General features: G+C 37.5%; 1 protein-coding gene across 1 annotated transcript in view; it reads left to right on the top strand.

The window, feature by feature from the left end:
- The window catches only part of FAF1 (Fas associated factor 1), a 151,209-nt gene extending 136,278 nt beyond the window's left edge, over positions 1-14,931 (top strand). The window contains exon 19 of the mRNA XM_048312320.1: positions 12,369-14,931. Within this exon, the coding sequence (XP_048168277.1) occupies positions 12,369-12,452 (84 nt within the window). The 3' untranslated portion in view covers positions 12,453-14,931. The remainder of the gene's footprint in view (positions 1-12,368) is intronic.
- The last annotated feature ends 1,550 nt before the right edge of the window (positions 14,932-16,481 follow it).

The following is a 16,481-nucleotide window of genomic DNA, read 5'->3' as shown; positions in this document are numbered from 1 at the left end:
ATTGTAAAAAATCCTACATTTCGGAAAAGAGTTATGGACCATATTCAATGAAAACTTGAATATTCTGAGCCTGCATCACTCACATCCTGTTTTGAAGGAAGCTCCATCAACACTGCTGGTAGTACAGGTCTGTTATGGGCTGGTACTTCTGATCTCTCTGGTTTTGCCATTTTGGTGCAACTTTATGTTATGAACAAGGCTCAGTGTCAGATAGTATCCAGTTATGAACTATTAAGTACATACTAATAAATATTTGATCTTGTTACATAATACCAGTAGATAATTACATCTCCTGCCTTGAAATTGTAATGATGTACCTGCTGATTTTCAGAATCAATACTGCTCACTGCTTACAAAAGCCAATTAAATTCTGTTGATAAAACAACAGGTAATTTTTGTGCTAGCTACTAAGTTTCTTTGAAAATACACCTCTGTGTTTTCTGCACAAATTAGTTTTCATTTCTTGTTTAGTCATTGCTACAGCAAAGGTGAAAGTCAGTGGGTCCAACTGTGCAGGGGCCCTGCATAAAAGGTGAAGGGAATGGGCACTGCAGAGATGTCAGGACAGAGCCAAGCAGTGGTGGGGTGGTGGCTGAAGTTCAGCAGCTCTTTGGCCATGCTGCCTCAGCACTGCAGAGGAGTGGGGCAGCTCTGGACCAGCTGGGGTCTTGTGTGCTGGAGGCATCTCCAGAAAACTTGTTAAGCCATTTTTCACCAAAGGAGTTGAATAATTTGGATTGCTTTTCCATTTTGTTTCCCATCACTGCCTCTGGAGGAAGTTCACTAGGAATGAGGCTCTGATTGACATGTTTACAGTAGTTTGTAACAGATACCTCTTGCTTTATCATCTTATTTGTAAGTACTCCAAAGGAGAAGAAACTCATCCTTAGCAAGAAGACAACCTTGTGAGTGGATGTGATTTCTGACCCATTTTTGGCATAACTGTGAACAGGATTGCAGTGCTTGCAGCTCTTCCTCCACCTTGTCCTGTATTGGGAATCCTAATCAGTCAGACTAAAAAGCTGCATTTAAGGAATCTCATTAATCGCTAATTAACTTTACTCTTTAAGCATGCAGTATCACTTCCAGTGGAACCAAGGACTAGAAGTCACCTGTGATTCCAGGATTTGTTCAGTTTACTTGATGGAAGAAAAATGATGTTTTGCAGGCTAAACAATGGGTTTGTGTGTTTTAAGTATTTTGCAAGTCATGCGTCCCTACCTGTAACTTATTTCTTATGTAATACATATTTAATATGAAAACTCTACAGGTATATTACCCTTAATATTTTACTTTTTTTTTTCATTTTACACTGCCTGTTTCTGTACTTAATCACATCATCATCATTATGAATGTTAGTCCTCTGTAAAAAGTTCAGAAATTTATCAGGTGAATCACATAAGAACAAATTTAAAAAGGAGTAGAAAAGAAAAAAATACCACTAAATTAGAACAGGCTGGTATTGTCAGCACATTTGTGAAACTGGCAGGGAGAAAAGGCTGAGGCAAAGAAAGGAGAATTTAATGGCAGGGTCTGGAGCTGTTGGTCTGTTGTGTGGGAAGCAAAGACCCTGTCATCTTTTTTCTATGATTCCAACCTAATAATGCCGTGTATGAGGAGTCACATAAATGATTCATGCTGATTGACTCAGCCATGTATGAATCCCGTTGCCATTGTGACCACCAGAGCTACAACAGACAAAAAATATTCCCCAGGGATTTGCTAACCACTGAGAACCATAAATGACATTTGTCATGTTCCCCAGGTTTGGAAAGTTGGGAGTGTGCAATTCCATAGACAGATTAAAAAACATAAAAATAAGTCATTGTTGAATGGCTTGGAAACACAGTCAAAGTATATATTCATTGCCTTGAGCTTTGGGGTCTGTAGTCTCTTAAAAATACACTGTAAGTTATCAAGACCCTTCTGCTGTATGATATGTTACAAACATGAATTGGAATCTGTGCCACAAGGACAGAGCACTTGACATGCTTGTGCTCCAGAAAACAAGAGCATTTTAAATGTCTGTATTTAAGCTATAAATAACATTTTTTAAAAAATATGTTTGAAAGTGTCAGAATTACTTTGCTGGAGTTTTGCTGCAATAAGATGAAAACATGCCTTCTAAAGTTAGTTTGCAGGTTTTTTCTATCCTAATCTGCTTTACAATAACATACACACCCCCGAAAGTGTTTCTGTCTTATCAAAACAAGGGGATTATCTTCAACCAAATCAACATTTTCTTGTGATAAACTTGTTAGAGCATTTTTACCTGCTTTTCAAAGCCATCAGTCCTGATACAGTGTTGTTGAAGTATTTTTACATCTTTGGTAAATAAAAATTCATTAGTTCTTAGTGCTATGTTCCAGTTGCTTACACAGATATCCTTAGCTAACTTAAAGTTGGTATCATAACCCTGCTGTAAATACAAACTTCTACACATGAGTAAATACATAGATTAACCTTTTCCAGACACTACTTGTAGATTTTAAAGCAGCAGTGACATTCCAAAGCAGTTAAGCACATGCAGTGACTTGTTATTGGGTCTTTGTCACTGACTGTGTTGTTCTTCCTACCAGTGCTGAAATTAGATACTAACCAGCTCCTCTCTCAGCACCTCAGCACCACATCTTGTACCACCAGTGTGTATCACAAATGTGAGCCTGGGGCAGCCTGTGCCTCAGACTCTGAAAATGTTGGCAAGCACATCTTTGGGAGTGAAAAGCTGTGTTGTATTTCTTGGCATTATTCTTAAATACACCTGCAAAGGCTTCATGGGAGCAAATGTGTGCGCTGTTAAATGTGTGTGCTGATTTCACAGTTATAGTTCCATTTCTTCCAGAAATCACGTTGAACTATTAATAGAAAGAGCTTACCCTATGTATATTAGTGTGCTCAGTCAACCTTCTAGTTCAGTATTTAAGTCCCTTTCTCTTAAAAGCCTTCCCAGATTCTGATTTTGGTAGTCCTCTTGATCTCACAGCTGCGAGATCCTCCTTCTCCCAGTGCCATGGAGACCTCTGGATGATCAGTTCTTCACTTACTTCAGTGCTGGTGATGTGCACAAGTCTTCCTAAAACCCTTAACTTGTTACAGGGTGGGCATTTTACCCCACGAGGGCAAGAAGCTGAAGTGGACCAGGTCTAGCTGAAACTATAAAAGGAATGTGCAGAAATTTACCCAAACTGGGCTTCAGCCACCCTACTAGGGTTAATATGTTTGTGAATGTTTTATGGTATCTCTTGGAAAGGGAGGGCCAGGCATGTTTTCTCCAATACTGAATTTATTAATTTCTCATGAAAAATCAAAATTGCAGCCTATAATTTCTGCTGCTGGTTTCTCCTTGAGGTGGAGCATTAGTTATGTATTTGAGAGGATGCCTTCTGCAGACACGGTATTAGAGACTTAAGCTCTTTATTTACTGTATCTGGAAGCCTTGGTAAGCCAAGACTTCTACAGTATTTCACATTTTATTTTTCTGAGCCACAGCTTAGGATCAGGTGGCAGTTAAGTCACTTAAGGTTATTTAAATGCATCTAAAATGTTGCTTAATAATTCAGAACCAGTTTGCTCTGTTTAGAGTATTAAGATTTCTTAAATCCTTTTAATTAACCAATTTCAACAGCAGTTTAAATAAACAGAAACAAAAAATCTGTCTCCCTTGAAAGGGCAGAAAATAAATTTAACTCAAATTGCATGTCAATTTAAATAAGATATGATCAGGATTTCAGTAAATTTAGGGCCAGGCAATTTGTAGTTTTATATGGGAGTATAGAGTAAGGTATTCCTCCAAACCCAAATGTGATTGTTCATTCCTGTGCTTTGGCAGGATTAATCCTCTTTGATGCTTACAGTTGTGAAAAGAACATATCCTATATATCCTGTACTTACAGGATAGTAAGTTTAGCTGCAGCACTTGGTACAGAGACCTCTGAGCAGGGAATTATCCTCTGATGTTCTCAGAAAGGTAATTTTAGAGCACAATCCCTATATTGCTATGCCAGGTAGTTTGACAATTTTGTATATGAGTTCTGGCAGGTGTTCTTTGTAAGGATTGTTCTGAATTTCACCCCATGCAAACTACTTCCTTCAGATAACATTGTTTTAAACTCATTAGGTCGTGTTTAAACTCTCTAAATAGTTCATGAAAGAGTTGAATGTCCTGGACCATCTTTGTCTCTTAACATTCTTCCTCCAATCCTGATCTTGATAGAAAAATGGAAGAAAGCTGTTATTGTGATAAAGGATTTTGCAGTGTCATGACTATACCCTATAGTACTTTTAATAATTTTCTGTAAATCAGGAAAGTAGCTTGAATATCTGTTTTATAGCAGAGGAGGATTTCAGATGAATGAAATATTTTTCTGATAGGTTAAAAAAATTTTGAAAATTACATGTGATACCTGTAATTTTTCCAGGCATTTCGGTTACTGATATTCATCTTTCCTACCACACAAAGTAGTAGTCATCTCTTTTAATTCACATAATTTAAATTTTTCAGGTCAGTGGTGTCATGTGTTTACTCTAATCTAGTTTACACAAGGCCACAGCCACCTACAAAGGTAGATGTCCCTCCTCCTATCATTTACAGCTTTCCTTAAGTCAATACTATCTGCCCTTGTCTTTTCTCTCCTTTCAGGATATGTTGTTATTTTATTTATTCAAGCAGTTAGGTTTGGTTTAGTTAAGACATGAAGAAGTTGCCTAAGCAAATTGGCCATTCCAGACTGGCATATTCCCATGCCTCTTTTTGAAACCTGGTTTCTGACTGTTTTTCCTGACGACTTGTAACAGTGGAGGGACTAGAACGATTAACCTCAAGTGCAAGACGAAAGGACACTGAAGCATTTGTAGCTCCCAGATATTCCTGTTTTAACAAGTTTGTTGCTCACAAAGAACAGTATCAGAGTCTTTTGGTAAGCTCCTACTGAAGGGAGTAGGTAACATTCTTGCTCTGGTGAAGTCAGTGACAGCACTTGAGAGAACATTGAGTATATTTTGCTTCTTGAAATGTGATGTTTGCTTGTCTGGAAATATAATTTCCATGTAGGTAGTAAAAAATTCTGTAAATATTGCAGGAAGATTTTTCACAATGTTTTTACAAGAAAGACAGACTTGATGTGTTTCTTTCAGACCCAGTGTCTTTAGATAAGTAACTGATCCAAAGAGAAAGATTAAAGCCCTTCGTGTATCAAGTCCCTGAAAGGAGGTCACATCTCACAGATGTAAGAAAAGAAGTAGAATTACATTCTGTAGATCAATATAGTTTCTGATCTCTCACAGCAACTCTATTTGAATACAAGGAATGTTTAACCAGTTTCAGGAAATAGGTGTGCATTTCAGATGAGCTCTTTTACTTGGGGCTCACTAGGGTAAGCAAGCATTCACCCAGCGCTGAATGCTCAATGCGGAGCGTGAGCTCTCCGGTGAATCATCCTCATTAGTTAGCCCAGTGACTAATGCCAACCATGGGATTAATATATTCCACCCAACAGCCCTTCAGTGCACATCCCTCGCACCCAAAGTGCTCTTTTATTCAGCACTGCCCCATTTTACAAAACATTTATTTCAGGGGAGGCGCGTTATTGTTCACAGGAAGATGCCTTAGTTAAGCTGTAGAGCTTTGCTCTTGCATTTGAGATTATCCAGCATAAACTGGGCCTAAGAGATTTTATACTTTTTCTCCAGAATTCATGCTTAATATCCATTTTGTGGACTTTTTTTGACCCTTGTAGGAAGAAAATGAAATGATAAAATACCAATAGAGAGCCTTTGTAATTGTATGATACTAAGACTGCTGTGTCTGGTTACCAGAAAATTTAATGATCTCCTGCTGTTTTGGTAATTGCATAAGTAATGCATCAGACTAAATCACCAAAGCAGTCCTAGGCACTCTCTTTATTCCATTTACCTATCTACCAATCACAATGTTATACTGTAGATATCATTGTGGTATCTGAACATCTTAATCCTTTGAACTCATGATAAAAATCCTTTTGGATTGTTTTTTCATGCAATTATAATTAAGTGCACATGAATCCAATCCTGGGTCGTTCTCCTGTGAGTGACTGTGTTCCCATCCATTCCCCATACACAGGATGTATGCAAAGCAAAGTTCTTAGAGTTCATTTGGAGCACTAAATGTATTTATGTGTTTTCAAACTCCCAGACAACGTGGCTGTTCGCTTCCTGTCAGCTCTTGATCGATCGCCAGAGTGAAATTTGTAGTATTTCTGGGGATGTCATCTTTTTTCTGTGAAGCTAGCACGTTTTCAAATAATTAAATACGTGAATAATTGTTAGTTCACTATAAGCACACAGGCAGCACTGCCCACAAGAAATGGACTGTTTTGCTCCCTGGCACAGCAGAAAGGATGCTTAACATACAAATGCTCTCATCTGTAAATGCCAGTGCTTAAACTTTCTCTGCTCAACAAGAAAAATGAAGGTAAATAGTGTGAGAGAGCAGGTAGTGGAGCTTCTCTTCCTGCAGGTCCTTTGTCAGGAAAAGACAAGGTCCAAGGTACTCTGTTGGCTTCTCTTTTTCCAAGAAACCACACAAAGAATTCCTAAATAGATCAAATATTTCAAACCAGAAAGAAGGAAGGGAGGAGAGCAGAAAATCTGAGGAGAGCTTTACACCACCTTGCTCTTCCTTGAAGCCTGAAGTCCTCCTGTCTCAGAGTTGTTGCCACTGTGCGATCATAATTGTCTGGGTCAGGACCTGCAGGTGACTCCTCTGACTGACTCCAACTTCATCTTCTTGCTCTTAAGGCAACTTGTGTAATACTTCAGCACCATCAGCACTATAACAATAAAAGTCACATTATTCAAAGAGGCTTTTCTTAATTGAAATACTTTTGTGTTTGCACTTCTGCCAAAATGAAGGAGTGGGTTGGTTATTTTGTCGTTGAAAATGAGCTGTTTGAAAGGCTAGAGGGAGATGCAGCCTCTTGGTAGTGATTTTTTTAAGTGAGATTAGTTCTTGGAAAGAAACATAAAACAAATATTCAGTGATGTTGGTAACTGAATGTATTTTGGCTGTATTTTGGGCAAGAACTGATCATTAAACAAAATTTCTGATCCTTGGCTAAAAAGAGGCACAGAACTGCCTCAGAGCCACCCAGGTGTATACAGTCCTTCCTAAGGCCTTTTGTTGGAAAGTAGATAAACTACAGTTATGTATTTGTTTTATTACTCACTGTTAAAAAGCCATAGGATTTGGGTAAAAGTCTGGTGTTTTTAAAAACATCATTAACATTGGGGCTTTATTTAGTTTTGACCAAAAAAAGAGATTCAGTTTTTTGGGGTTTTTAAGCTTTGTTTTGCTAATATGAGGTATTTATTCCAGTTGAAAAATCAGATTTTCATTTAGAACTTATAAAAAGATAGTCCAAGTGCCACTATACAAATACAGCAGCACTGGGTTTGGGCTTATCCTTGTTATTTGCACCACCCTGTCATTGCGTTCAGTGTTTTAGAAAATACGGGAGAACACAGTTGCTCTCTTAATTTCCTGTCAAGTAAGTCAAGTAGGGCAAGAGACATCAATAAGCCTTCACTGATTAAAATCTATGCAGCAAAATTTGTTTTAATATAGATTATGTTAAGGCAATGAAAACTTACTCTATGTGAAGGTTGGTGGCATCTCGGAGCACTGCACGACTTTCCAAGGGAAAAATGGGAAGCATGCTCAAAATAGAGGATACAGCATCACAATTTCCTGTTTTATCAACAGCTGTTACTTTGCTTAGTAAATGTATTTTTAAGTATGCTTAATCTAAAATATGTTTTGAGAAAACCTCTTCAGAGGAGTAAGACAAGAGTGTGATGTATTGGATTAAAGCTTTGTATTTGGATCGAGGCTACAAGTCTTTTACTATGACATATTTTTCCTTGTTTGTGACGGCTTTCTTCAATTCAGATGTAAATTATCTCCAAGTTTATTCAACTAAGCCCGATCTAATTGCATATATTTCTATAAAGTAACCCTACTTTTGTTTGTTGCTCAAGTTGAGCGTATTATCTGTGTAACCCAGAGATATTTCAATGGGTAGAAAGGATTCACTGTATTTGTTTGTGTGTCACTCTGAAAATATAGTTTTTTAAACAGATCTGGTACTTTACCAGGTGTGCCTTTAAGTAATTTCTATTGCATTTATACTTTAGGAGGATTAGGAAAGAGAGTAAAAGAACTCTTTGTCCGTTAGATTCATTAAATGTATTCATGCGTGTGTAAGTGGTATAGAGGCTGTGCTACTCAGGAATCAGATCCTTGTCCTAGGGTGGAGAGAAAGGTGAAGGGTGTGATATTTACTGCTTGTGTAAGTGTCATGATAATTGTGTATTTGATTCTTTATTTTTAAATTACCTTGCTGGGCATTAAGCCTTTTTTTTTTTTTTATTTATCTTTTCCCTGCAGAGTTAGGGAGGGTAAGGAACCACACCTTGTAAGTGGTAAAAGTACAGCTGCTCAGGATGTGTGTGTGTAATAGAACAGATAGGTCAGCAAAGGTGAAGACAGAAATAGCTCAAAAGTTATTCTAGAAGGAAAAAGACTTTGCTATAAAAATGTATGAAAATGTTCTTTAAACTAGTATCAGTTTTCATTTTTGGTTTATCTAAAAACCCAATGACTTTATTCAGAATAAAGTGTAAGCAGCTACTACATTCTTACAGGAGGAGTGTAAGAGTTAACATTACTACCTTGTGCCTTGCAGAGTCTTAAATGATTTGAACTTCTAAGTGCCACAGAAGTACTTCAGCTAGCTAGTGCTTAGGTGGAATAATCACCACAGAATTCACTTAAACAAATACTTACTTAAGTGATAACCTCTCTGGCACCAAACTGACATTGGTTGTGTAACAAAGTTCCTAAAAGATGAAGCTGTAGCTGCAGTGCACCAAACCCTAAGATCCCATAAAACTGAATCCACAGTTGGAAAAAAAGTATTGTTTATCAACTTAAACCTATTTCGGTGAAAGCAGCTCAATGGCAAGATCTAAGACTGGCAGAAATAAAGTCCTGTAGCACCTCTGATCCTATTGCTCAAAGGAGTCTTCCCTGAGAGGGGGGAGTGTTGAAGTTTGCACAGAAAGTCATTTGCCTGAAGATAAAATCTCCTGGGGCACTCTCTGTGTTCAGGGCTTTGGGACAGCCCTGAAAGCACCTGCATGTTATTTTACAGGGTTCTGTGAGCTTGAATGTCAGTAATTTTGCTGTCACTTGTGTTATACTCTCAGCTTCTGGACACTTAGTCCCTCCTCAGCCACTGTCCTCACCAGCTAAGTTTGGAATGCCTTACAGTCTCTTTTTAAGGGGTTTTAGTTCATGTTTCATTATCACATAAAGTATTTGGCATTAGCAAACCCACAGAAGATTTGCGAAATACATTCAGCTGGTATCACAGTGGGATGTGGGAGGTGACTCCTAGACTGTGTGCTTATGAGTGGTAGAAAGTCAGTTATTGCAGGACTTAAAGATACAGACAAAAATGTGCCTTTAGCATTTGTTAAGGCTTTTAACTAATGCTGAAGATGAATTTTGCAACCTTAATAAAGAAAGTGTTCATTCCACCACATAGGTGGAACAGATGAAATCAGATTCAATATATAAGCGTACTTCAATGATTTTCTGTGTACATGCTAACAACATTGACTAAATCTTCAAATAATAAAGGTGTAGGGGTTTGGGACAGTGTAGCTTACATAATGTGCAGGGCTGCTTTGGAAAGAGCATCATGCAATGGCATCAGAGCCAAGGGGTGTCAGCACTGAAGTGGGCTCCAGAATTTATACTAATAGAAATGAAACAAGGCACACAGATATGCATTTAAAGGCATTTTATACTCTTCATTATGAAAGAATGCATATAAATGTAAGTGAATGAGATGCAGTAGAGCACTACATTAAACACACCTTTGCAGGCTACAGCTCTTTCCTTTGGTCTCTGCTATAGATCAGTCTTTGGTTTCTAATTCTGTTTTAAAATACTGTAAGTTAGAATGCATCTTAGGTCTTATATTTCATATATTTACAAGAGAAACCATTTCTTTTGTTAGGAGGTATGTTCACTAATAAGGCTTCTATTCTTTGTAGTAAACAACATATTTACAAGCCACTAATAACAAAGTAGAATCTGCAGAAGGGTTGTGGTGTGATAATTAAGTACAATGGCGACCCATATGAACAGAAAATGCCAAGGAGCTAAAACAAAGCAACAACAGCTTTGTTTGTTGACAGATGTAGGAGCCATATTGTTAGTTAATTGGGTAATGGTGTAAACATTTGCAAACTCTGCTGTCCCTCAGTGAATTAAGCAGCACACTGAAATTATGGTGAAAAGCTGCACAGTCCTTGTGCTGCAGGTACTCCACAAGGCTCCTAGGACCCTTCTCACTGAGGAAGGAGCATCATGTGTTGTTGTTATTTAAGGCCCTTGAAGTTTGCAGACCTTAGACTAGGACATGTATCTTGAATTACACTCAAGTGAATAATAGGTTTCCATATGGTTACAGCCTGGAAGGTTGTGTTCAGTGCCTAGGCATACTTCCGAGATTTTTTTTTTTTTCTAAGTGGAAAAGAGACTTGTTCTGACTTTCCTGCCTTTTCTTGCAAAAAAAAAAAAGACAAACACAAAAACCCCAACAAAATGGTTGCACGATTTGAAAATAAAGATGTCTAAATTAATAGAGACTTGTACTGAAAAGAAGGAAAATTGCTTCTCTCAGGTGCCCAATACCTCAGATGCTGCAAATTGCACAGACCCCTCTTTACCTCACTCCCTGTTCAGTAACAGACTGTAGCAGAATACCAAAACATTAAAAAATGCAACAAGATACTTAATTAGCATACTTCTGTAATCACAAACTTAAATGCACTACTTTGGCTGTTTTTTACATAACAGGTTTGCTTTCGAAGATAATAACCTTTCAATAATTCAGGCAGCATCTGTGCAAGAATGCATAATTGGACTGTAGATAATAGGAATCTGAAATTGAGTCTGGTTTTTGTAAATTATTTTTCTCTTCAGACATTTAGCAGTAGCTCACCATGGAACATGAAGTTTAAGAAAATATGTTCTTCTTTGGGAATAAAAATAATGCATCTGTTTGGTTTTTGGGTTTGGTTTGGGTTTTTAAAGTATGTCATTTTTAAGAAAATTCTGCTGCAGTCAGAGGAAATTACGTGGATTTTGATGGTCTTAGGAAGTGATAAGCCTTGAAAGTTTGTTTAAATAATAACTTTTCCCTAATTATTCAATAAGACAATAGAAAGGCAAATATATTTTAAGTTTGCCTGATTTAGTTGGGGGGAGGGAATAAGAAGCAATACTATTTTTGTTAATAGGTAACGGGATTAGTAAATTAGGCTTTTAAGAAAATTACATGAGCATTTCTTATTAATTGATAGCATTTTGTGTGCTGGATCCTTAATGTTTTCAAGAGACATTTTTAGAAAGCAGTGACATGCTATGTTCATAGATGAAACAAATTTAACTTTGGAAAAAATGTTTATTGGCGTGCATTTGCATTTATACCGATGGCATAAGACTAGTAAGCTGTTATTCACAAGCAGAATTCTGATAACTGGTGTGCTCACACAGCAAAATAAACAAAAACAGAATTACCAGGGAAAATAAGTTTAAAAATGGAAGTGAAATACTTTGGAAAATGGTTCATCCTTTTACGCGAAGCTTTGCAGTACTCTGAAGGATGTCATGGCATTGGCTTGTAAACTTGTAAACATCTGAATGACACTGGGACACTTGTCATTAATTTGTCTATATAAGTAAATATATAGAAAACGAAACAGTTTTCTCCCAGCCTGGGATTGTTGAGGTGTCTGAAAGCATTGAGGTGAGTGAAAGCTGGGCGTTCCACCATGTGACTTGGGGCAAGAAAGGGAATAGGAAAATAGAGTTTCTCTTTTCAATGGAGAGATCCTGTTGGAATGGCTATGCTGCTTGCACCATCAGTTTGGCTGAAATGCTGGGATAATTCTCTAGGAGTACAGCTTTATTTTTCATCTTAACTCACGTGTTCTAGTAATCCTTCCAAAAGCTCTTAACTTTGACAAAAACAGACTCGTGCATTAGTTTATGGTTGAGAACCAGACCTTCTTGGAATTAATGTCAGGGATTCTGTTTTTTCCTTGTTCTGTTTGTTGTTATTACAAAATAATACTTATAATAACAACAACAGAAAACACAATATATATTTCTTAATCTGCATCCTGGAAAATAATACTCACTACTTCAGTTATCACTGATGGAGGGGCTCAAAAATTTTCCCTGTGAGAGTCTGCATTGTGAAGATAAACAATTCAAAAGTCTACTTACACATATCTTTGTGTTCATGTATTTACAGGTGACCCAGTTGGATCCAAATAAATCATTACTGGAGGTAAAACTGTATCCTCAAGAAACCCTTTTCCTAGAGGCAAAAGAATAGATCAAACAAGATTGTAGGACTAATCATCGTTTGATAAGCCAGAGGCACAGCATCGAGAGGAAGACTTCTCTGAGCACCACCTTGTACTGACATCCAGCTCAATTCCATGTCACAAGTTTGCCTCTTGCAAGAATCCTGAAAAATTGAAAAAAACAAATATAGCTACTTAAAGTTTCACATACATGAGTATATGTTTCCAACCTCATTTAAATGAGCAGAGGATAAAGTTCTGCTATGAACACTGAACATTATGATTCTGTTGCTCACTTATCATCCAGCTTTTGTTATAATTAATGCACTGTTAAAATGTGAGTGATTGTTAAGTAGAATTTTTACTCCTCAAATGCCCCTTTTTCACCAAGAAATCTTGGACATTTCTGCCTGTACTTTTGACACTAGAATGCTGTATATTTGATATCTCACTGAGCCAGTGCTCTCATATATATGCATTTTATTTCTGTGTTTGAATTTCTACTTTGTCAACTAATTTAAAAAGGCAGAAAAAATTAATGGGACATTCTCAGCCATGGAAATTTAACAGTATTATAGTAGAAAGCATATAATTTTTGTTAGTACTTTCTGACTTCTTTGATAAGATGTAAGGTTTTGTTTGGAGAATATAGTTTGACATATATGCGAGGTATTTATTTACTGGTTCTGCTTTGGGTCTCAGTTCCAATTCAGTTTAGGAAGTATTTTCCATTACATTGCAGTGTGAAACTGCTTATTGCATGATGTGAATATTTAAATAACATTAGACATGGCCAGTACCAGAAACCTGGTATCTTGCCAACACTTCAGGAATCAGCTGATATTGAATATCAGCTGTTAAAAACCTTTCAAATACCAGATACAAAAGTTCTTTATTTCTCCTTGTGAAAGGAAGGGCAGTTCCCATTTTAGCAGTTTTTCTTCATTCTGGCACTTGCTTGTCTCCTATTACTCTGCTGGTTTAAAGCACCTTGTTTGGTTCATCAAACAATGGGTATTTTAAGGGGTGGTGTAATAAGAAATCTGCCTTATTGTTGCACACTTTGGACATTTTAACAATACATTATTGATCCCATCTCAAAGAAATCCTAGTTCTCTTGTCTGAAATGTATGCACCAGCTACCTGCTATCTGATGTGGAAAAATCTGGTACTTTAAATTTCTCAGCTATTGGATGAGCATACTGAGGCTAAGACCATAAAGTGTAGTTGATGCCAAACCTGCATCAAAACTGGTTTGTTTGGGGACTTTTTTTATTTTTATTTTTATTTTTTTCTTTCTTTTTTCTTTTTTTCTTTTTCCTCTTTTTTTTTTTCCTTTTTTATTTTTTTATTTTCTCTCTGGGCTTTCAGGATAGTGCACAATAGCACTACAGGATCATCATCTGCTAACCAATTTTTTTTTTTCTTTGAAAGCCTGGCACATTGTTTTCCATCTATGTTTAGACGTAATTCATAGTGTTTATCGCAGCTGAATGAGTTCTGATTTGAAAATTTTATACTAAGCTAAAACCAGTTGCACACATCTTTTAATCTTTCTTTTTTTCTTTGGAAGGATGGTGATATAAAATTAAATGTATGCCTATTCTTAGGATGTTAGTGATGCTGATATATTGTTACCTTTACCAAAAATGCGAATTTCTGAGTGGGCAAAGCCTTATTCTACCTTTTATAATTCTGTAATTAGTGAGTGCCACACCAGACACTTTTAGAAGTGAAATATCTATGACAAACAAAAGGTTTGGAAGTGTAAGCAAATCTTAATAATTTGCAGTTCACAAATAAAAGAATTCCTAGCCAATAGAACAATATGTGTAATGGAAAGCTGAATGCAGACGCTTCGTTCTGAACTTTCATTTTCTTACAATAAAACCCCCATCCACTGTGTTTATTAAATAAGAAAGTAACTTGGGTTCCGAATTGGGGTGATGCTGTTTCTACAAACAATCACAGTAAAACATACAGCAGGATTTTAAAGTGATGCATATCTTCTTTTTTCCTTCTAAGCTGCCTGTTGAGGAAAGGAGTTGCTGAAATAGTGCTACACGAAGCAAAGCGACCTTTCAGCTAACTTGTTTATATTAATCTGTTCTATTTAACTTCTGTTTGATCTCATCAGGCTGTTTTCTCTCACTCAACTTGATTTCTGTATTTTGACTATATATTCTTTACTTTGATACTAGTTTTATAAAGTTATTAAATGTGGCTTGAATATTTGTTGAACTCATTGAAGTCAGTGCTCCCAGGGTTGTTTGGCCTTTTTTTTTTCCTATACTCTTTTATTATTTTTTTCCCTCATTTTGTTCATATTGCAAAAGACACTGTCATTATCAAAATGTTCTAGTGATAATTAACTGGAAGTGTTCAAAGTGGTGGCATTACTGCCCTCTGGTATAAAGATTTTGAGATCAGAATACAGAGATCTTTCTGCCACAACGTAAACAAGTGTATCGCTCTTTAAATAAAACGTTAACGATTTTGGTCCTTAAATACTTTGGGCCTGATTTCAAGAAGCAACCATGTCGAGTCACCTTTCTGAATCACATCATCAACACAAACCAATCCCTGTGTAGAAATATTAATATTCTGTGCCATCATTTTCTGCTCTCCTGGTATTCACTTCACACACTCTGCTGGCACGGATAAGCCTCTAGTCAGTCGAATTTTGTAATTCAGTACTACCCTAAAACTGTAACACCATTGCTACGGAGCACATCCCTGATTCTGCCTTTTGATCTTCAGGTTCTTCACATTAATGGATTACCATTAAGGTGATTAATGCATTAGTTTTAAGTCTTAAGGAATTACTGTTGCTGAAAGGAATCCCGTGCTGTGTGTTGGCTTCTGTTACTCATGGCGTGAAGGTGGGGCACTCTCTGGCTTTGGGAGAAACTTTCTGCCTGTTGACAGTGGTGTTTGAAATCATTATTAGAGACCATGCAGAACATGAGTGTTTGCTCTTTACTCTCTGCATATGCACCCTTCAGCTCTGTGGGAGTGCTGAGGGTGTTTCTAATGGAGCTGTGTTGGGGGGGGTTGTCTATTCTTTTTAATGTAGCAGAAGAGGACTTTGGCTTTCATAAACTTGGTGACATTAGAAACTTAAAATAAATTTTCAATTGCAGCAATATTTCTACTAAAAAGTTATATGATTTCACTCTTCCATGTGTGGGGAAAAAATCAAACCACAATATCCCAGACTCTCAGGACTGAAGCACTTCATTATCCGGGCCTCGTGTCCAGGCTCCCTAAACAATGCATGAGAAGATTTCAGAGCCTTAAAACAGCTTCCACAGCAAGCACAAAGCATGTGTAAGTGGGTGTCTCTACATGTGAAGAGTCACTACCAGGCAGAACCAGAACTTGCTTGGAGCAGTCAGTCAGAAATGCTGAAGATGGAGATGTCTTTATGTGTGCCATTCCTCCCTGGAGCAAAGGCTTCCTCCTCTGCTGTCCTTCTCCTGAGGGCTCTCAGCACTCAGGCTGTGCACCAAGGTAAGCACCAAGACCTTCCACCATTTGGAAACAGTGATGGTGACCTCCTCCCGAGGAGGAGTTTTCGCTGATGGTAATTCACACTTTGGTTTCTCCAGTATTGTGAGGGCCTGAGGAGAGATGACTCCCTGGGTTGGACATTCCATAGTCTGCTTCAACACCACCACAGCACAGCTACTTTTAAAGTGTGTGCTGCTCACTCTCAAAGCTGTTTGACTGCCAAAATACAGGATTCCTTTAAAGGTCCTTGAGAGGGAGGGTGCAAATCAGTCTTTAGCCTGGCAGCTGGGTGCTTGCCTGGGATGAGCCATCCAGCCCTTGACAGTGGATGTTCATTGCAGCCATTGGTCTTTTTGAACAAAAGAGCTGGGAGTGGAGACTGGATGTTGATTCTGCACCCAAGTTTAGTTTTATTAATCTGTTTGTATAAAAGAGAAGGCAACTGCAGTAGCCTTAGTTATATTTTTCTTTCTGGACGGGTCAGGAAAAAAAGCAGAAATTACTGTACACTGTACACAGCATGAGACATTGTTCTCTACCTGAAA

Source organism: Corvus hawaiiensis, chromosome 9 (assembly GCF_020740725.1).
Source record: "Corvus hawaiiensis isolate bCorHaw1 chromosome 9, bCorHaw1.pri.cur, whole genome shotgun sequence".
NCBI lineage: Eukaryota > Metazoa > Chordata > Aves > Passeriformes > Corvidae > Corvus > Corvus hawaiiensis.
Note: the sequence above shows the minus strand (reverse complement) of the source record. Positions and strands in the feature narration are given on the sequence as shown.